General features: G+C 46.2%; 1 protein-coding gene across 1 annotated transcript in view; it reads right to left on the reverse strand.

Annotated features, from left to right (window-relative positions):
* LOC142365557 (E3 ubiquitin-protein ligase KCMF1-like) overlaps positions 1-23,099 on the reverse strand; it is a 101,474-nt gene that overhangs the window by 53,959 nt on the left and 24,416 nt on the right. Inside the window, exon 2 of the mRNA XM_075446426.1 lies at positions 1,365-1,532. Coding sequence (XP_075302541.1) covers positions 1,365-1,532 — 168 coding nt within the window. The remainder of the gene's footprint in view (positions 1-1,364; positions 1,533-23,099) is intronic.

Below are 23,099 nucleotides of genomic sequence, written 5' to 3' on the forward strand. Positions count from 1 at the left end.
GCAACAGGTTGCCCAGAGAGGTAGTGGAGGCCCCATCCCTGGAAACATTCAAGGCCAGGTTGGACAGGGCTCTGAGCAGCCTGGTCTAGTTGAAGATGTCCCTGCTCACTGCAGGGGGGTTAGGCTAGATGACCTCTAAAGGTCCCTTCCAATCCAAAGCATTCTATGAATCACGTACACTTAATGTTTATGATGAAGCTGCCATTTAACCCTATATGTAATATAGAAAAATAACTGTCATAAGGGGACAAATAAGTTCGAACCATATATCTCAAGTAGTGACCAGAACATTGTATGAATATAATGATACACTGTTACACAAATATTCCTACCTCATGAATAAGCAAAAAAAGTGAAGCCCAAGATGAAATATCTAGTAAGTGACATGATTTTCAAAAATATATTTGTATATTTAAAATTATCTTTCCAAACTCTGGACTCTCAGAGCATAGATTTCAAAGTTATTACAAGGCAGGCTTAGGGCAGGCAGCTACTTGAGAATTACACGAGTGAGATACTTCTCTGCTCCAAGAGAGCTCTTGGAAGGAAGCCATATGTTGGTATATTCAGCTATTCTGAGCTTTAAGTGCATATAGGAAGTAGCATGATGTCTATATTCAATACTTTTTTTTTTTAAATCAAAAAGGTTAAAAAAAATTACTAACAGAGCTGAAAAACTTCCAAAACAATCTAGTTTGAATCACCACAAACAGTTTTTACAAAAACATTAGCCTTACGGGCTTAAAACAGGTATAAAAAGAAATAAGCATCTAATGTCAACAACATCTTAATGCAAAGATTTGCTATGTAAGTATCACCTGAATTACAACACTGGTGTTGTAAATATGATGTGATAGAAATTACTCAGGGAAGAAGAAACAGCAACTAAGAGGACTGCTTCCTAGCCCTTGCCACTAGTCTTCCACATTCAGTACAGCCTACCACCCCTGCTGTATTAACATGCCCTGATGCAACTAGAAAACAACGTTTTCCCCAAACTCTCACTACTATTTCTCTTTTTTATCATGGTACTTTCTGGTACAACATACTGGGAGAAAGGGTGGGTGGGTGCATGTAATTCAAAAGGTGCAACAAAACTACAAGTTAATTTAGGAGTAATCCTTTTTATCAGATATATATCTAATAGTCTGATAATTTGCTGTGTGCCAAAACACTTAACCCAAAAGAGTAAAGCAGATTTCATATGCTAGAACCAAAGAGAAAACAAGCTTTTTATCACAGAGATAGGAACTTGCTATAATTTCATCATAATATTTGGGGAAAAAAGTTCCTAAGTAGTGAAACAAAAATACAAGTTTTTAACTACTGCAAACAGCTCTAATATGAATTAAATTATTACTTACCAAAATCTACTCTTGTTAGTATGCACTGCATTGGATGGTCAGTTGTATGCCTCGTTGTTGTTGCACCACTTTCATAACAAGTTGCACACAAATCGTAATCGTAGCAAATTAAACACTTGTATCTGCGACCTCGAAAATTTCCTTTTAAACACGCATCACAGCTGACACCTGTGAACAAAGAAAATTGCTTGAAAACAATAATTTCACATTGTTTTAATGATACAGATTTGTTGCTATCACCCCCCAACAACAGGAGGAATTCAGCCAAGCAGCTTTTATGCAGCTGATGCACAATAAGATTCATTTTTAAGCATATTTATATGTTTAAGAAGGCAATAATCATCCAAAGTGAAAGTCAAACTCAAAGTAAAATAAAAACCAGTCAAGCACTCAAAATGATAACTGGTTAGGCTATAAATTCTTTTTAATAACTCCCCCCCCCCCCCGTTCAGAAGCTTGGTTAAATAGTACAGTGGTTGATCTGAAAGTTTTGTGAAAACAAGCAAACAAAAGAAAAAGCCCACAGCAGACCATCCCACAAGCCACCCAAAAAACACATGCCACCACATAACACCTTCCCTCCCTGGCTTTGGTATTTATTTTTATACTTTCTAATAGTTCAATTCTGAAGAATGCCACAACCATTTTTCGCAACATATATGGGAGCAGAAATTTGTGTCTTCTGTTTTGAAGTGCAGAAGAACTTTGAACACATCTTAATTTTATGTTGCATCAGCTCTTCAGCTTCTTCCTTTTGGAAGTTCAATCTTTGCACTGTAAATGAGACACACTGCCTGTGTCAGGAATAGGCTTCATTGCCTTCTAAAGGTTTTTGCAATTTTCTATGTCATTTCAGCTCTCTGCTGTTAATTTATATAAGGCCAAAGGAAGCATCATAATCTTTTCATCTGTCAAGGCCCACAAAAATTTACTACTGCAAGTAAAAGAAGTTAAGGGCCTTCAAGAAAATAACTAGTGTGTACAACACATGCAGTATTTTGATCAAAGTCCTCTTTCATGATCAATTTAAACAAGCTTTTCATACTTCAGTGCAAATACAGAAAACATTATGTAAACAATGTTATTGGAAGAAAGCACCGATATTGACTCCAAGAGGATTAGTAGAGGAAAATCAACAAGGTCTCAAAACTGCAAATATCCCAATGATCATTTCATAGCTATAAATTCTAATACTAGATTTTTATCTGATCATAACACACATCACCACTACTGCTTGCAATGTCAGGTCCAGAGGACAAAATTAAATTACAGAGAGAATTCTCTCAATGTCTCTCCAAGCTAGTATTTGTTCATATCACTCTAAATTAACACATATTCGTTTTGATAACCTGACAGCAGGTAGCATAACACACTACTTTCATATCCTTTAATGTAACAGGAGAGGAAAGTGTCAAGAAAAAAAAAGCCTCATAAGTTCAGCTCTGTTCTTTTTAACCCATACACTGTGTTAATTAAAATTTTAGAAGTTTGCCCCTCTGCCTCTTTGTCCTGGGTTCGGGCAGGTCAGGGTTAATTTTCACTGGAATCCAGGACGGGGGGAGGGCTCGGCTTGGGAGCACACCAGGCAGTGAGAGTTGCTCTGTGCATTTCACTGTTTGTGTTGTGTTTTCTCCTTATTTGTATCGTTGTTGTTGCTGTTTCCCTCTGTTTGCTGTTCTGTTAAACTGCCCTTATCCCGACCCACCTGTTTCTGCCTCTTTCTTTCCATTCTCCTCCGCACACCGGCGGGGGGAGGGGCGGCAGAGCAACCGCGTGGCGCTTCTGTTGCCAGCCACGGCCAAACTGCAACACCCTTAAAAAAAACAAACCCCACACTGAAAGATAACAGAATGTAAAATTGAACTAATTGAACTGGATGTATCCATATTAATCTCAGGTTTTGAGGAAAAACACATACTCAGGAAGGGTTCCGTTATAAGCAAGGAACAAAAAGAGCAAACTAATAAACAAGTTGTGAAAAGAATTCAGATTCTTCATGAAGTTCTGATTTACATGACGTGTTAGTGACTTTTTAAAAGCTTTTAAAATTAATTCCTATTCAATGGAAACTGTTCTCCTGCATCTTCTCCAGAATGACCTTATGGAAATGATCACAGAAGAGAAATAATCCAGTTTATTTTTAAACAAAGTTCTTCACAGAGTCACAGAATGGTCGGGGCTGGCAGGGACCTCTGTGGGTCCCCCAGCCCAGCCCCCTGCCCAAGCAGGGTCACCCAGAGCAGGCTGCACAGGACCTTGTCCAGGCGGGGCTGGAATATCTCCAGAGAAGGAGACTCCACAGCCTCCCTGGGCAGCCTGGGCCAGGGCTCCGTCACCCTCAGAGGGAAGAAGTTCTTCCTCATGTTCAGCTGGAGCTTCCTCGGCTTCAGTTTGTGCCCGTTGCCCCTTGTCCTGTCGCTGGGCACCACTGGAAAGAGCCTGGCCCCGTCCTCCTGACCCCCACCCTGCAGATATTTAGAGGCATTTCGAAGGTCCCCTCGCAGCCTTCTCTTCTCCAGGCTGAACAAGCCCAGCTCCCTCAGCCCCTCCTCGTAGGAATGTTTTGATGCATTTCACCTTCGAGAACAGCAAGGAAATTTTTTCAGTTTTTCTGCTGTCAATTATCAATACACAAATACACATATAGACTGATAAACAGGCCCAAATAATGACATTTATACCAATGTACCCTCTCCTCACTATCAGAATAACTGGGGCTACCAGGTCTAGTTAAAAATCTTGTTGCTCATGGACAAAAACGTGCTTGCTTTTTAATGCAACAGTATTCCACTAAAGGGTAGCATTGAGCCAAAAGCCTAAAGATTTTTAACTTCTTACACCTTTTAATGATCAAACCTCACTTCAAAAAGCATCTTCAACAGTATTCCCTTCAAGGTAATATCAATCAATTTCTACAGGTAAGCATTTTGAATTTATGGACGAATCAAAAGATGCATAACAGTCCCATGAATAAAAATAATAAAAAAGGAAAACAACCTTTTTTTATTAGTATTCTTCAATACATTGGACTCACTATTCTGGTATGTCAAATTAACCACATTTTTCCACCTCTATCATGGCTGAAAATTTCAAAGAAGTTATCACACAAGCATTTTATGTATATATAGTTCCATATTTATTCTCATCTTCCCAATAAAATATAATTTATTCTTACACTATAACAGTTGGTTAATTCCTAATAAACAGTAAAGGGAAGCTAAGTATTTATCAGATTAAGATGAACATCTGATCTAACGTCAAGAAAAGGAGAATAGCGCCGAATAACATTAGGGCTCAAAGACCACCTCGCACTGGGATTAATTTTTAAAACTACAAACAAAACTCAGATGTGAAATCTAGTAAGATAACCTGAACACCCAAAACAAAAAAATGAAGTAGCCTTGAATAAGCAGAGATAACGACTTGTTTTCTCTCTGAACAGTAAAAGACTTTTCCATTTGACTTCCCTGAATACTGTGGACCATCAAGATAATATTAGCAGCAGGTAAAAATAACATTAGGAATTTCACATTCAGCTCACACAGGATACGTGAGACTTCAGGCTTATCAAAAGACCTGAGGAATAACATTTCAAGGACAGTCTAAGATAAAATTTTAAATAACTTGCTTCCTTTGTCAGTCTTATACAAGACTGGCTCTATCCTGTTTCAGTATTTCACAGGAAAAGCACAGAAATATTGAATTCCACTTAACTACTAGACAAAGTAGGAACAACACTTCAATGTAAATATAAAACAGTTGAAGAGAACATGTCCATTGTAAACAAAGAAGAACTTTTTACTTGAAGACATTAAGCCACAATTACTTCCTACTCAGAATGTATACCATAGAAAGGTAACAGATTTTAATTAGAATAAGTAACAGTTGCAAAGTAGAGAGCAATAACTCATCTCTTCATAATCAAATTAAAAGGCATGGTATATAGTCACCAAGGCGAGCAGCTCTGGTGCTGACACGATCTGCAGCGGAGTGCTGTAGTGCAGTCTATGGGAGGGGGTTCCTGAACCTGGGAAACCTTAGGGGAGCGGAGAGACACACTAGGAGCCCACAGCTCGTGCAACAGCAGCTGACAAGACCTAGGCGGTGCCAGGAGCAATGGCGGCCAAGCCCCCACACATATAAGAGAAGCCCCTAGGGAGCACTAGCAAACAGGGTGGGCAAACAGGGCACGGCACGACAGTTTGCACAGAAGGGTGTGCAGGAAGGGCGCTGTAACTCTGCTGGCCTGACCAGGGAGCAATGGTATCTACCCAGCAGAAGGCCATGGCCTCTCTAAACTCTGCACCTGCCACGACTGACACAGCTTCCCATACAGACCTCCAATGGGAACACACTGCCACCCAGGTGTCAGGCTGTGCCCTACTCTTACGTCAGTACTGCATGGCAGCAGTGAGCACACCTGTGGGAGATGCACCCAGGTAGAGGAACTCCTCAGCTTAGTGGCAGAGCTCTGGGAGCAGGTGAATAGGTTGAGGAGTATCAGGGAGTACGACAGAGAGATAGGCTACTGGAATCACACCCTACCTTCCCTAGGACAGGCTTGTCAAGCAGACAGGACACATGATACAGAGGATTCCCTATCCTCTCTCCACCCGGCAGAATGCAGTGACATAAGAGACAGGGGGCTTCCATCTGAACATGAGGAAGAACTTCTTCCCTCTGAGGGTGATGGAGCACTGGAACAGGCTGCCCAGGGAGGTTGTGGAGTCTCCTTCTCTGGAGATATTCAAGACCCGCCTGGACAAGGTCCTCTGCAGCCTGCTGTAGGTGACCCTGCTTGGGCAGGGGGGTTGGACTAGATGACCCACAGAGGTCCCTTCCAACCCCTACCATTCTGTGATTCTGTGGGGCAATAGCACCAAGTTCCTGCCTGGCTCAGCAGGCATGACTCCTCTGTAACTGCCCCACCATCCCAGGTACCCTTGCATAAGAGGTACGAGGCTCTACAAGTGGAACTGAACAATGACAAGGACAATAGTTCATCTAGGTTGGAGGTGTCACCAAGGTTGTCAGCCCATGCACTGTGTCAAAACCACTTGCATTAAGAAAAAAAGATAGCTTATTGTCATAGAAGACTCTCTCCCGAGGGGAACAAAAGGTCCAATTTCTTAGGGAAGTCTGCTGCCTCCCTGGGGCCCAGATTAAAGATGTGACAAGGAAACTTCCTACTCTGATATGGCCCTCAGATTAATATCCATTATTGCTTTCTCATGTAGGCAGCAATGAAGTTGCAATACGAAGTCCAAAGGCAATCAAGAGAGACTTCAGGGCCTTGGGACAACTGGTTAAGGGATCAGGTGCACAAGCAGGGTTCTCCTCCATCCTTCCAGTTGCAGGGAAGGATGAGGGAAGAAACAGGAAGACCCAGCTGATCAATACCCGGCTCTGAGACTGGGGTCACCAGAAGAATTTTGGGTGTTTTGATCATGGGTCGGTCTACGTGACACCAGGCCTGCTAGAACCAGATGGGGTACACCTTTCTCAAAGGGGGAAAAGGATCTTTGTGCAGGAGTTAGCAGGGCTCATTGAAAGAGCTTTAAAATAGATACCAGTGGGGAAAGGGATAAAACCAGGCTCACTAGAGATAAGCCTGGGGGCAGCATGCCAGTGTTTGAGGGATGGCATGCTTGCAAGGTCCTTCAGTCTGCTCCATGATGTGCTGATCACACTGGAGCACATTTGAAATGTCCCTATACTAATGAATGCAGCACCCTAGCCATCTCAGTGGAGGCAGGGGATGGAGATCCGCGCGGCAGCAAAGACACAAGGATTGTTGATGTGGTAGAAACCACAGAAGCACCTGAGAACAGTCACATGGGAATTAGGGCTTCTCCCCAGAAAAAGGTGGCAGGATCAATGGGCCGACTGAAGTGCATCTACACCAATGCACGCAGCGTGGGCAACAAACAGGAGGAGTTGGAAGCCATCGTGCAGCTGGAAAACTATGATATAGTTGCAATCACGGAAACATGGTGGGATGACTCACACAACAGGAATGCTGCAATGGAAAGCTGTAAACTCTTCAGAAGGGATAGGCAAGGAAAGAGAGGCGGGGGGGTAGCCCTGTATGTTAGGGAGTGGTTTGACTGTCTAGAGATTGATGATGGTGGCAATAGGATCGAGTGTTAATGGGTAAGAATCAGAGGAAAGGCCAACAAGGCAGTTCTCATGGTGGGAGCATTTTATAGACCACCCAACCAGGATGAAGAGGCAGACGAAATATTCTCTAAGCAGCTGGGAGAAGTCTCACAATCGCTAGCCCTTGTTCTCGTGGGGGACTTTAACTTACCAGATGTCTGCTGGAAATACAACACAGTGGAGAGGAAACAGTCTAGGAGGTTCCTGGAGTGTGTGGAAGATAACTTCCTGACGCAGCTGGTGAGCTAGCCAACTAGGGAAGGTGCCCTTCTGGACCTGTTGTTCCTGAACAGAGAAGGACTTGTGGGTGATGTGATGGTTGGAGGCCGTCTTAGGCATAGCAATCACAAAATGATAGAGTTTTTTATTCTCAGAGAAGTAAGGAGGGAGGTTAGCAGAACTGCTACTTTGGACTTCCAGAGGGCAGACTTTGGCCTGTTTAGGAGCCCGGTTGACAGAGTCCCTTGGGAGGCAGTCCTGAAGGGCAAAGGAGTCCAGGAAGGATGGAGATTCTTCAAGAAGGAAATCTTAAAGGTTCAGGAGCAGGCCGTCCCTATGTGCTGAAAGACGAGCCGGTGGGGAAGAAGGTCAGCCTGGCTGAACAGAGAGCTTTGGCTGGAATTCAGGAAAAAAAAGAGAGTTTACGACCTTTCGAAGAAGGGGAAGGCCGCTCAGGAGGACTACAAGGATGTCCTGAGGTTATGCAGGGAGAAAATTAGAAAGGCCAAAGCCCAACTAGAACTTTAACTGGCTACTGCCGTAAAAGACAATAAAAAATATTTCTGTAAATACATTAGCAACAAAAGGAGGGCTAAGGAGAATCTCCATCCTTTATTGGATGTGGGGGGAACCATAGTGACAAAAGACGAAGAAAAGGTTGAGGTACCCAGCCCCCTGAGCTGGAAGACAGGGATGGGGAGCAGAATGAAGACCCCGTAATCCAAGTGGAAATGGTTGATGACCTGCTACACCACTTCTTAGACACACATAAGTCTGTGGGGATGGATGGGATCCACCCAAGGGTTCTGAGGGAGCTGGCGGAAGTGCTCACCAAGCCACTTTCCATTATTTATCAGCAGTTCTGGCTAACAGGGGAGGTCCCAGTTGACCGGAGGTTAACAAATGTGACACCCATCTACAAGAAGGGCCGGAAAGAGGATCCGGGGAACTACAGGCCTGTCAGCCTGACCTCGGTGCTGGGGAAGGTTATGGAGAAGATCATCTTGAGCGCCATCACGCGGCACGTACAGGACAAGCAGGTGATCAGGCCCAATCAGCATGGGTTTATGAATGGCAGGTCCTGCTTTACTAACCTGATCTCCTCCTGTGACAAGGTGACCTGCTTAGTGGATGAGGGAATGGCTGTGGATATTGTCTAATTGGACTTTAGTAAAGCCTTTGACACCGTTTCCCACAGCGTCCTCCTGGAGAAACTGTCTGCTCAGGGTTTGGATGGGCATACACTTTGCTGGGTAAAAAACTGGCTGAATGGCCAGGCCCAGAGAGTGGTGGTGAATGGAGTTAAAACCAGTTGGCAGCCAGTCACAAGTGGTGTTCCCCAGGGCTCAGTACTGGGGCCAGTTCTATTTAATATCCTTATCCATGATCTGGACAAGGGGATTGAGTGCACCCTCAGTAAGTCTGCAGACGGCACCAAGTTGGGTGGGAGTGTCCATCTGCTTGAGGGCAGAAAGGCTCTGCAGAGGGATCTGGACAGAATGGATCAGTGCGCCAAGGCCAACTGTATGAGGTTCAACAAGGCCAAGTGCCGGGTCCTGCACTTGGGTCACACCAACCCCATGCAATGCTACAGGCTTGGGGAAGAGTGGCTGGAAAGCTGCCTGGCGGAAAAGGCCCTGGGGGTACTGGTCGACAGCCGGCTGGACATGAGCCAGCAGTGTGCCCAGGTGGCCAAGAAGACCAATGGCATCCTGGCTTGGATCAGGAACAGTGTGGCCAGCAGGAGTTGGGAGGTGATCGTGCCCCTGTACTTGGCATTGGTGAGGCCGCACCTCGAGTACTGTGTTGGGTTTTGGGCCGCTCACTACAAGAAGGACATTGAGGGGCTGGAGCGCATCCAAAGAAGAGCAATGAAGCTGGTGAAGGGTCTACTGAAAAAGTCTTATGATGAGCAGCTGAGGGAACTGGATTTATTTTGTCTGGAGAAGAGGAGGCTGAGGGGAGACCTTATGGCTCTCTACAACTCCCTGAAAGGAGGTTATAGCAAGGCGGGTGTTGGTCTCTTCTCCTAAGTAACTAGCAATAGGACAAGAGGAAATGGCCTCAAATTGCGTCAGGGGAGGTTTAGATTGGATATTAGGAAAAATGTCTTCACCGAAAGGTCTGTCAAGCATTGGAACAGGCTGCCCAGGGAAGTGGTTGAGTTACCATCCCTGGAGATATTTAAAATATGTGCAGATGTGGCACTTAAGGACATGGTTTAGTGGTGGACTTGGCAGTGTTAGGTTAACGGTTGGACTCAATGATCTTAAGGGTCTGTCGTAGCTTAACCCATCAGCTGGCAACTGGGACCTGATAGCTGCTCGCTCACCCCTCCCCTTCACCCCAGTGGGATTGGGAGGAGAAATGCACAAAAGGTAAAACTTATGGGTTGAGACAAAGACCGTTTAAAAAGATAACAAAGGAAATACTAATAATAACAATAGTAATGATAGTAATGAATATGCAAAACAAATTATACACAATTTTTTCATCACCCGATGACTGATTTGCAGTCAGTCCCCGAGCAGCGTTCACGGAACCTGGAACTTTCGGATTTTGTGAATTTCTCAAAACTCCCCAAAAAGAATGAAGTTGCAGAAAAGATCAAACTCCTAGAAAAGGGAGGATTCAAACTCATGGAAAAAGAGAAAGAGAGAGATTCCTGCCCCCCAATGACCCCCCCTTTATAAATTGAGCATGACATCCAGGGTATGGAATATTTCCATTGGCCAGCTTGGGCTAGCTTTCTGGCTATGTTCCCTCCCAGCTCCTGCATACCTGCTCCTTAGCTGAATATGAGAAACTGGGAAGTCCTTGATTTCATAGCAACAACTGAAAACATCAGCGTGTTATCAACATTCTTCTAGTACTGCATCCCAAACACAGCAGGTACTGGAGGAAAATTAACTCTATCCCACCCAAAACCAGGACAAGATCATTTCCAATCTAAACAACTCTGTGATTCTATGATGGTGGGCGTCTGCTACAGAGCACCTGTATTGGGTATATATGGCAAGGTTTTGGTAGCAGAGGTGGCTTCTGTGGGAAGAGGTATGGGGCTGCCCCATGCCAGACACAGCCAGTTCCAGCTGGCTCAGCAACAGACCCACCACAGGCCATAGATGAGTCCATCAGTGAAGTTTGTGGCACCTCTATGAAAACATATTTAAGAAAGGGAAAAAAAACCCACAAGACAGAAAGAGAAAAAGGGAATAAAAAGAGTGAGAAACAGCAAAGGGAACACCAAGATCAGAGAAGGAGGGTACAGAGGTGCTCCATGGCACCACAGCAGATATTACCTGCAGCCTGTGGAAGACCCCCCACCAGAGCAGATTTTCTTGACACGAACTGAGGCCTGCAGAGAGCTCACTACCCTAATCTATTTTAATTGGCCATAAACTAAAGTAATTTTCCCCAACTTGAGTCTGTTTTGCCCATAACAGTAACCAGTAAGCAATCTCCCTGTCTTTATCTCAACCCATGACCTGTCTAGTGGATGAGGGAAAGTCTGTGGATGTTGTCTACCTGGACTTTAGTAAGGCCTTTGACACTGTTCCCCACAGCATACTCCTGGAGAAGCTAGCTGCCCATGGTTTGGATGGGTGTAAACTTCGCTGGGTAAAAAACTGGCTGGATGGCCGAGCCCAGAGAGTGGTGGTGAATGGAGTTAAATCCAGCTGGTGGCCAGTCACAAGTGGTGTTCCCCAGGGCTCAGTTTTGGGGCCAGTCTTGTTTAATATCTTTATCAATGATCTGGATGAAGGGATTGAGTGCTCCCTCAGTAAGTTTGCAGATGACACCAAGCTGGGCGGGAGTGTCCATCTGCTTGAGGGTAGGAAGGCTCTGCAGAGGGATCTGGACAGGATGGATCGATGGGCCGAGGCCAACTGTATGAGGTTCAACAAGGCCAAGTGCCGGGTCCTGCACTTGGGTCACAACAACCCCATGCAACGCTACAGGCTTGGGGAGGAGTGGCTGGAGAGCTGCCCGGTGGAAAAGGACCTGGGGGTGTTGGTCAACAGCCGGCTGAACATGAGCCAGCAGTGTGCCCAGGTGGCCAAGAAGGCCAACGGCATCCTGGCTTGGATCAGGAATGGTGTGGCCAGCAGGAGTTGGGAGGTGATCGTGCCCCTGTACTTGGCATTGGTGAGGCCGCACCTCGAGTACTGTGTTGGGTTTTGGGTCGCTCACTACAAGAAGGACATTGAGGGGCTGGAGCATGTCCAGAGAAGGGTAACAAGGCTGGTGAGGGGTCTAGAGGACAAGTCTTTTGAGGAATGGCTGAGGGAACTGGGGCTGTTTAATCTGGAGAAGAGGAGGCTGAGGGGGGACCTCATCACTCTTTACAACTCCCTGAAAGGAGGTTGTAGTGAGGCAGGTGTTGGTCTCTTCTCCCAGGTAACTAGTGATAGGACGAGAGGCAATGGCCTCAAATTGCGTCAGGGGAGGTTTAGATTGGATATTAGGAAAAATTTCTTTACTAAAAGAGTGGTCAGGCCTTGGAACAGGCTGTCCAGGGAGGTGGCTGAGTCACCATCCCTGGAGGTGTTTAAAAAACATGTAGATGTGGCACTTCGGGATATGGTTTAGTAGGTATGGTGGTGTTGGGTGGATGGTTGGACTTGATGATCTTAGAGGTCTTTTCCGACCCATGATTCTGTGATTTTTCTCCCCCTGTCCTGCTGAGGAGATGCAGTGAGCAGCTAGGCGGGAGTTTGGCCCTTAGCCAAGGCTAATCCAACACACCACCTGATCAAGAAGTAGATGGGGCTTCCTCCAGTTGTTTGAAGGACTCTTCATGTGTGCAAGCCCTAGTACTCATGGGGGACTATAAACACCCTGATATCCCCTGGAAAGTCAATACAGCTTGGTGCAAGCAATCCAGGAGACTTCTTGAGTGTGCCATAGAATGACCAAACTAGGGGAGATGCTCTGCTAGATCTGTAACTCACAAACAAGAGCTGGCTGGGGATGTGAAAAATCGAGGGCAGCCTTTGTTGCAGCAAACATGAGACGGTGGAGTTTAAGATCCTGAGATGAGGAAATAAGGCAAACAGCAGAATCACATTGTTGGACTTCAGGAGAACAAATTTCAGATTATTTAGGGATCTGCTTGACAGGCTCCCATGGGAGACTGCCCTGGAGAGCAGAGGGGCTGGCTGATCTCAGAGGAGAACCTCCTCAAAGCACAAGAACAGTCTATTCTGACATTCAGGAAGTCTAGCAGGTGTGGCAGAGGGCCAGCATGGATGAACAGGGAACTCCTGACTGAACTCAAATGCAAAAAAAGTTACACAGAAGTTGGGTGTGGAGAGCAGGCTACCCAGGAAGGATATAGAGACATTATCCAAGTACACAGGGATGGAGTTAGGATAGCCAAAGCTTAGCTGGAATTAGAACTAGTGAGGGATGTGAAGTGCAACAAGAAGGGCTTCTCTAAGTATATTGGCAGTAAAAAAAAGGCTAAGAAAAAGTGTGGGCTCCAACTCAATAGGGCAGGGGACCTAGTGAATGAGGACATGGAAAAGGCTGAGGTACTCAATAATTTCCTTGCATCAGTTTTCATTGGTAAAGCTTTCCCTTGGGTCTCTAAGTCTACTGGCAGTCTAGGGGGAGTAAAGCATTACCCACAGTAGAGGAAGATCGAATTAGTACTTAAGACAACTGAACATACACAAGGTTTACTAATAAAGTCAAAATGTTGCTATCACCGATCAGAAAGCAAGAGGGCAGCAGTCTCCAGTTTAACAGTGAATGCTGTTAACTAGAGAGAAAGGTCCATTCATAAACGTTTCAATTTGCAAATAAAATTCCAAAACTAAGGTCCATGTTGTAGCACAACGGTGCTTTAATGACATTCCTTCCTTCTGTGCCAATTGTCAGCACAAAATTTAATTCTCTGATTTTAGACATTTGACAAATACTTAAGATTAACGAAGTAAAGCACTCTCCCTAAGATTCATATTTAATTGAGACTTCAGACGTGTTTGAATATAAGTTTAAAGTTTATGACCAAAGCTGAGGATACACCACAATTCTGCATTTAAGATGTCAAAAAACACACATCATGTATACTCATATAAATAGGAAGCCTGAAAATGCAATGCTAGATGGTTCTAGAAGAGTGCAAATATGTCAAGCAATTGCATGAACCTACCTTGGAAAATCCAAGTCGTTGTTAACTCACAAAACAAAAATATAGATGCTCAACTCACTATGAATATGCTCACCAAGATAGATTTTAACAATTAGACCAGTAGTAGTATGTAGGTGACATCCTAGAAACTAAACCCTAAGAAACTAGCAATGCTGCTGGCTTTGGATACAACACAGCTATCATTTCATGGAGCAGTATCCATTCACAGACCTGGCTATTAAAGAACAAACTGATTGTTTGGCTATGATTTTCTGTGAAAAGTGCAAGGCCTATGTACAAAAGCATTGCAAATGTAAAGGGTAGAAGGGTGGAACAATTGCTATGAACAGATCTATAATGCACCAGTGCTTCATGCCCATGACCAAAACTCCAGAAACAGGACAGGACTATATTATCTATGGCATGGACTGCATGCAAGAAACCGGGACGCATATCCCGAACTACGATTTTGCCATGGATTCAGATCCAGGTGCCCTTTGAGAAGAAGAAGAAGGTGTGGAAAGGAAAACTGAAGGAGAATGGGAGTTTAAGGGGGACACGTCTCATGGACTTTATTCAGCTGTTTAAGGACACAGAGCTTTGGGGCTACACTTTCCTAGAATATTATACCAAAGTCTATTATGGCTATGTCATTATTAGCTAACTTTTGAAAGGAAAACTGGACGTGCAATTAATCACCCAAGGTGCTAAACTCATGTACATAGAAGTACCCAGCCTGAGCACACATTTAATAGACTCTTTACAGTTGTTTACACATGATACCTGTGAATGTAACAAATGTAACATGTAGGGGATGTTATCACTTCAGGTGGTCAGAATCATTGCACAACCAAAACAAGTCTTGGTTCTTTGTGAATAATTGGGTCGGTTGTGAGGTAAGAGACTCCTGAATAATCCCTTTAGGCCTTGGGAGAACAGGTATGCAAACTACAGAGATAAGGAGGCTGCAGGATAATCTCAAGATCCCCTCACTGATGGAAGGACATGAACACATACTAATGAGTTCTCCGAAAAACCATTACTATGATAAGCATTTCTTGGAAATGTAATGAATATGTATGTTAACATAGCATAAATACCTAGGAACTGTGTCTCTTTGGTGCACACGTTTGGAGGAGAGATCCCCCGTGTGCCGGGCGCCCTAATAAAGAATCCCTGCTTAATAGTCTGCCGACTATTGAGTCTTTAACTCCAGCTTTTCACAGCATCATTTCTGGCGACCCAGATGGGACCCACTCTGCTCGGCTGCAGGACCCGCTGGGAACAGGACTCCCTAGGGTACCCCCGGGATTTCCCGGAGGGACTCCTTGTCTCACTCGGATCACTGCGGGAGCAGACAAGGACCATCTAAAGGACTAGAGGTATTCTTAAAATATTTTTCTTCCTTTCTTTCTCCCTTCTGAAATCTCAGAATGGTCATTTGGGGAGTTCTCATAAGTCATAGGAGTTGAGCGCTGTCTACCAGGCTACTAGTGCCTGAGGGTATACATTTTGGTACGTTGATACAAGCACAGGTTGAGCTTTGCACTTCTGTAATAACGTACTTCTGGTATTGGTACACTTAGGAAACCCGCTTAAGTTGTACTTCTGGCGATACGGATTTGTTGGTATTGAACTCTGCTATCTCGGATACTAGCTTGTTAACATACCATTCAGGCATCATAAAAACCAACAACTGAGTGTGAATGAGTGTGAATGTGTGTTAACTGGTGAATGAATGAGTAACTGAAAGGCGGTACGGTTGTAAAGTGGGGGTGAGAGGAAAAAAAAACAAACCCAACTTGAAAAGCTGCACATTTCACTGTGAACCTCTTTTTCTCCTAAATTGATTTATCTGCGACCAGAATATTAATTGTGAAATTTGTGGAATGTGGTCGGAACAGAAGGGGACGACAGGTTAAAACTGTTAATGTAACCAAGGTGATGGAATCGGTTGACCATAAACATGAACAATGCTGCTATGTCCCTTGTACAGCCCGACCCACCTGGACATTAGGTCTGGGAACAGAGGGTCCAGTCTCTAGGTAACCATTAATGCTAACCATAGCAGGTAATTGTGTTTCTGTCAAGAGAAATGCTGGAGTGTGGTTCTGTGAAGCGGACTGAAGAAACTGACCAGGACTGCCAAGCTTGCGAGCCTAGTGGGCAAAAGGTGATTCCGGCAGGGGGAGATCGCGACCACCGACTCACAGACCCCCTGCTGAAGTAATACCACCTACTCAAAAAGGAACGATGGAAGAGGGTGACTGAGTCTGCGCAACAATCTACATAAGAAGCGAGAAAAGTTTACACCAATTGCCAAAGAGAATAATACTGAATATGCATGAATAAAATAAATATGTATATTTTTGATCTATATAAGCTGCATGGAAAAGGTATGAGGTATGCCCGTTCGGTGGAATTATCCCCCGTACATCCAGTGCTGCAATAAAGAATGCCTGCCTTTTAACAGTGCAGTGGTGTTACGAGGTTTTATTCCCGGATTTTCGGTGACAGTTTCTGGCACCCCAGGTGCGACCCTGCTTGTGAATACCAATGGATCCGCGGGATCACGGGACCTCCAGCCAGCATCGAGGGATTCTCGAGGAGAACCTCTGACCCCCGGACCAAAGGATTCCAAGTAAGTCCCCTGGAATTTATTTAAGGCATTCTTTTAATAAGTAACGTGGGTTAGAGACCCACTGAAGCCTGCTCATAAGGCGCGGTGAAAGCCACGCAGAGTTGGGCTAAAAAGGTACCTCGGTTGGAAAGTCTCTGCTCGGTGAAAGCCGGTGGAGTGGGGCCCAAGGGGGGAGTCTTCAACAGGGGGTTGAAGTCTCCAAGACCGGGATCTCCGTCAGGGAGCTGGGATCCCAGAGGGAGCTCCAATAAGGGCTGGGGTCCCTCTGACTAGTGCCTGTGATAGTGCACAGTCACAACCACTGGTCGTTTGGGAGATGGGCGCATTTCCGAGTAAACAGCCCATCCCACGGGGTACACCTTTGGGATGTATTCTGAAACACTGGAAAGATCTGGGGGGTGATCCTTTGACTCGGAAGCAATTGACTGAGTACTGCAATCATTGGTGGCCAATGTATACTCTGGATGGTGGGGAGAGATGGCCAGAGAGTGGGACACTGCGTTATAACACCATCTTGCAATTAATGCTGTTTTGTAAAAGGGAAGGCAAATGAGATAATATACGCAGATCTGTTTTTCACACTGAGAAATCATCCGGAGTGGCAGAAGCAGTGTGGGATACATCCACAAAATGCTAGGGTGATGGTTTTAAAGAAAGGGAAATCTGAAGAGGATTTTTAAAAGTGTTGTTCCGCTTGTAGTATTGGTAAAAGGTGTTTAAAATATGGACTTGAGGAAGATGATGTTAAGTTAATGATTGCACTTTGCCGGAGATGGGGAGATGATCAAGAGAATCAAAATTTGGAAACTGATAGTCCTTCTGCTTCTGCTATGGGAGAGGGGGGGCAGGGGGATTCAGCCCGGTTTCAGAAAGGACACGGAGAAGAACAGGGAGGGGGGGTGGCTGAACCAGCTCCCCTCTAAGCCCCTCTCCGAGAAGCTAAGGAATGAGGAAGGAGAATTTTTAATAAATACAAGGACCACTTATTCGGTATTGAACACATGTAAAGGGAAATTTAGTAATAAATCAGCAGATGTTGTTGGTGCGACAGGGCAAAAAGAAAACTAACCTTTCTTAGAGCCATTGAAATTTAGATTGGGAAAACAGTGGGTAACTCACCAGTTTCTATATATACCTGAATGTCCTTTGCCTTTGTTAGGACGAGATTTATTAAGCAAATTAGAAGCACAAATAACTTTTAAAAATGGGGAAACTGAATTATTAATACCAGAATCAAAAGCCGTAGAGGCAAGGGTGTTTATGTTACAGGATTCTTTTAAGGAGGAACAAATTCCAGAAGAAGTGGAAAATGCAGTAATCCCCTTGGTTTGGGCAAATGAAGTGCCGGGACGGTCCAAATTAGCAGAACCGGTAAAAGTGACCTTAAAACCTGGATCCAAACCGGTAAGACAAAAACAATATCCTATTAAGTGGGAGGCTCGAAAAGGATTGGAGGGGTTAATCACGAAATTTTTGGAATATGGAGTTTTGGTAGAATGCGAGTCAGAATATAACACTCCTATATTACCGGTAAGGAAATCTGGAGGAAAAAAATATCGGCTAGTCCAGGATTTAAGAGCTATAAATCAGATAGTTCAAGATATACACCCAGTAGTAGCCAATCCCTACACTTTACTGACATCTCAAAGAGGAACATAAATGGTTTACTGTACTAGATTTAAAGGATGCCTTCTTTTGCATACCTCTGGATATACAAAGTCAAAGCATATTTGCTTTTGAATGGGAGAGCCCTGCAACAGGACGAAGGATGCAACTGGCATGGACTGTACTTCCACAAGGATTCAAAAATAGCCCCACGATATTTGGGAATCAGTTGGCAAAAGAATTAGAAATATGGAAGAGAGAGAACCAGGAAAAGGAGACATTGTTGCAATATGTGGATGATATTCTGATAGCAGCAGAGAGCAAGGAAGAAGGTTTTGAAATTACTATCAGTTTATGGAATTTTCTGGGCCAAGGGGGATACAGAGTTTCCAGAAATAAGGCCCAGATAGGAAAAGAAGCAGTGATTTATTTGGGATTTGAAATATCTCAAGGGCAAAGACAATTAGGCAGTGATAGAAAAGAAGCAATTTGTCAAACCCCAGAACCCAGCAGCCCAAAGGAGATGAGAGCTTTCTTGGGGATGATTGGATGGTGTCGACTTTGGATTCTGAACTATGGACTATATGTGAAGCCACTCTACGAAGCTTTAAAAGAATCCAAAGATTTATACCTGACATGGACACCTGAATGCCAAAAATCTTTTAGAGAACTTAAAAAGGCATTGATGATAACCCCTGCCTTGGGTTTACCGGATCTAACCAAACCTTTTGAGCTGTTTGTACATGAGAGGCAACATCTGGCCCTTGGAGTGGTGGCACAACGTCTGGGATCCTGGAAGTGGCCAGTAGGATACTTCTCTAAACAACTTGACAACGTGAGTAAAGGATGGCCAGGATGTTTGCGCGCTGTGGCAGCAACGGTATTGCTGATTCAGGAAGCTCGAAAATTGACTATGGGCCAAAAGATGGTGGTGTATGTACCACACATGGTGATAACTGCTTTAGAATGAAAGGGGGTCACTGGCTATCCCCCAGCAGAATGCTGAAATATCAGGTTGTCTTGCTGGAGCAGGACGATGTGGAATTGAAAACCACAACTATTGTAAATCCAGCAATGTTTCTGTCAACAGAAAATCTGACAGAAAGTCTAGAACATGACTGCCTGCTAACTGTTGAACAAGTCTATTCCAGCAGATCGGACCTGAAAGATGAACTTCTGGAAAATCCTGATTTGGAGTTATTTACAGATGGGAGCAGCTTTGTGCAAGAAGGAAGACGAACGGCCGGATACGCTGTCATCACCACCACCGAGGTACTGGAGTCAGGAACGCTGCCTGCAAATACCTCGGCACAGAAAGCAGAACTGGTGGCGTTGCAGCAAGCCTTGCGAATGGCAGAAGGAAAGAGGGTAAACAGGTAAAAAGGTCCTGTGCAGCTTGCTGTAGGTGACCCTGCTTCGGCAGGAGGGTTGGACTAGATGACCCACAGAGGTCCCTTCCAACCCCTACTATTCTGTGATTCTGTGATTCTGTGAAATATATGGACAGATTCCAAATATGCATTTGGCGTGATTCATGCTCATGGAGCCATCTGGAAAGAAAGAGGACTGCTCTCAGCCCAAGGATCATCGATAAAACATAAAGAAGAAATCCTCCAGCTCCTAGAAGAGGTGCAGAAGCCAAAGGAAGTGGTGGTAATGCATTGCAAGGCTCATAAATTTGGTCAGACAGCTGTAAACACAGGTAATCGATTGGCAGATAAAATCACAGAATCACAGAAGGGTAGGGGTTGGAAGGGACCTCTGTGGGTCATCTAGTCCAACCCTCCTGCCGAAGCAGGGTCACCCACAGCAGGCTGCACAGGACCTTGTCCAGGCGGGTCTTGAATATCTCCAGAGAAGGAGACTCCACAACCTTCCTGGGCAGCCTGGGCCAGGGCTCCGTCACCCTCAGAGGGAAGAAGTTCTTCCTCATGTTCAGCTGGAGCTTCCTCTGCTTCAGTTTGTGCCCGTTGCCCCTTGTCCTGTTGCTGGGCACCACTGAAAAGAGTCTGGCCCCATCCTCCTGACACCTACCCTTAAGTTATTTATGGGCATTTATAAGGTCCCCTCTCAGCCTTCTCTTCTCCAGGCTGAACAAGCCCAGCTCCCTCAGCCTCTCCTCATAGGAGAGATGCTCCAGTCCCCTCACCATCCTTGTAGCCCTCCGCTGGACTCTCTCCAGTAGCTCCTCATCTTTATCAAACTGGGGAGCCCAGAACTGGACACAGTACTCCAGATGAGGCCTCACCAGGGCAGCGTAGAGGGGAAGAACCTCCCTCGCCCTGCTGGCCACACTCCTCCTCATGCACCCCAGAATGCCATAGGCCTTCTTGGCACCCAGGGCACGCTGCTGGCTCATGGTCACCCTGTCATCCCCCAGCACTCCCAGTCCCTCTCCGCAGAGCTGCTCTCCAGCAGGTCCACCCCAAGCCTGCACTGGTGCCTGGGGTTGTTCCTCCCCAGGTGCAGGACCCTGCACTTGCCCTTGTTGAACTTCATCAGGTTCCTCTCTGCCCAACTCTCCAGCCTGTCCAGGTCTCGCTGAATGGCAGCACAGCCTGCCGGTGCATCCACCACTGCTCCCAGTTTTGTGTCATCCGCAAACTGGGAAGATTTGAACCAGTTGGGAAATCAGTATCTACAGAATTATGTTATATCCTTAGGAAAACAATTAGAAAAGGGTAATAAAAATGTTCTGGGTACCAGGGCTAAAGGGTTAGATCACTCGATCCATCCATTTAGCCCTGGAGATTGGGTTTATGTTAAGAGAATTTGTCAGGTGATCCACTGAGAGAGAAGTGGAATGGACCTTACCAGGTATTGCTGACCACTTTCACTGCAATCAAGATTCGAGAACAACTGGTCTGGATCCATCATTCTCGAGTGAAGAAGGCTCCTAAACCAGGATGGATGGTCGAAAAGACTGGCAGTTTGATACTGCGATTGCGGCGGTAACCTTGTTAAACCTAGGCTTTTTAGTGAACACTTGGAGTGAGAACTTCTACTACAATGCAATTCAGATGATAGCGAATGCCACGGGAGCTAAGGATTGTTGGATTTGTACTGCCTTACCAAAAGGTGACATGAGACTCCCTTTATACGGGGTAGGATCTACTCACTGGAATTGTGACAATAATACTTGGCCTGAGTTTTGGAGAAGACACGATGGAGGATACTGCGATTAGGACAACTCGAGCTACATGACTGGACCAAGATTTGACCTACAGATATTAGATAACAACACCCAGATATTGGTTAGCAATAATAGTTGCCTATGGAAAGCAAGATCCAACACTTGTTCGTGCCGACCCCCCCTTCCACACACACAAAAATTGTACTTGCAGGGATGGGTGGAACGATTATTGGACCAACAAAACTACAGCAGAAGTAGGAACTTGGGATTTGAAAGGGATAGGTGTGATATATGGTTATGATTTTTGTAACAGAACCCAATTAGAAACCTATAGCCCCTCGAACTGGGACTATTTTAGGAATATATCAGTTGGCTGGGTAAAGCGTGGAACATTTTATGGAGCTAATCTCACAGCCATTGACGGGCCCTGTAAATTACCCGATGGGTATTGGTGGCTACTGAAGGCGAAGGGCTCTGGAGCAGAGGCTCGCGCCGAGGGACCCTTTCTCCAGTGGCCAAACCGCAGCGGCGAGGCGGCAAAAAGCGCCGGGAGAGAGAGAGGAGCCCCCAGCCCCCCCCCCCCCAGCGGGAAAGCGGGAGGTGCCGAGGAGCGGCAGCTCTGACTCAGCGGGGGCGGAGCCGAGTGTGACAGCGGCCAAACCCCCTCACGGATAAGAGCAGCTCCCAGGGAGCGCGGGCGAGCAGAGCCGGCAAACAGAGGCGGCGCGGCAGCCGGGGAGCGGCGCGGCAGTTGGCGCGGGGAAGGCGAGCGGGCAGGGTGCAGCCCCCCCCTCCTGGCAACTCAAGTAGTGCGCATCGCCCTTCCAGGAGATATTCTAGCCCTGGTTACCACCCGTGGTAAAGCTCTTGCTAGAAGGAGCGTGGGGACCCAGACGGAGGCCCCGCGCAAGAACGCAGCTGTCCAGGTCTCTGAGCCTGGCGCTCGTACCGGCGGACAGCAGAGACAACGGCTGTGTTCGGTGCGAGCAGGTGAATGACCTGCTCAGCCTGGTGGCAGAGCTGAAGGAGGACGTGGAGAGGCTGAGGAGCATCCGGGAGTGTGAGAGGGAGATCGACTGGTGGGGCAGCACCCTGCCCTCCCTGAGGCAGAGGCAGCAGGAGGCGGCTCCACGAGAAGCAGAGAACCCCCTACCCTCTTGCCACCGAGCAGAAAGAGGGGGCCTAAGAGATGGGGGGAATGGAAACGGGTCCCTGCTCGGGGGGGCAAGCGAATCCCCTCCCGGCCTCCCTCACCTGCCCAGTTGCCCTTAAGCAACAGACATGGGGCTCTGGAACGTGAGGGACCGGCCGCAGAGGATGTGGGTGAAGGTGAAGCTCCATCCAGGGGGTTGCCCAGGACGAGTCAGTCAGCCCCACGTATCACGACTGCCTCGGCTAAGAAAAAAAGGAGGGTCATTGCCATAGGCGATTCCCTTCTGAGGGGAACAGAGGGCCCGATCTGCCGACCGGACCCATCCCACAGGGCAGTCTGCTGCCTCCCTGGGGCCCGGGTTAGGGATGTTGCTAAGAAGCTCCCTGGTCTGGTGCGGCCTTCTGATTATTACCCCCTCTTGGTAATGCAGGTTGGCGGGGACGAGATCGCAGAGAGAAGTCCCAAGGCCATCAAAAGGGACTTCAGGGCACTGGGGAGACTGGTTGAGGGATCAGGGGCGCAGGTGGTGTTTTCCTCCATCCCATCAGTGGCAGGGAACAGCACTGAAAGGGGCAGGAAAACTCACCTGGTTAACAGGTGGCTCAGGGACTGGTGCCATCGGTTGAATTTGGCTTCTTCGATCATGGGGAGGCGTACACAGCACCGGGCCTGCTGGCGACAGACGG

This window comes from Opisthocomus hoazin, chromosome W (genome assembly GCF_030867145.1).
Source record: "Opisthocomus hoazin isolate bOpiHoa1 chromosome W, bOpiHoa1.hap1, whole genome shotgun sequence".
Taxonomy (NCBI): domain Eukaryota; kingdom Metazoa; phylum Chordata; class Aves; order Opisthocomiformes; family Opisthocomidae; genus Opisthocomus; species Opisthocomus hoazin.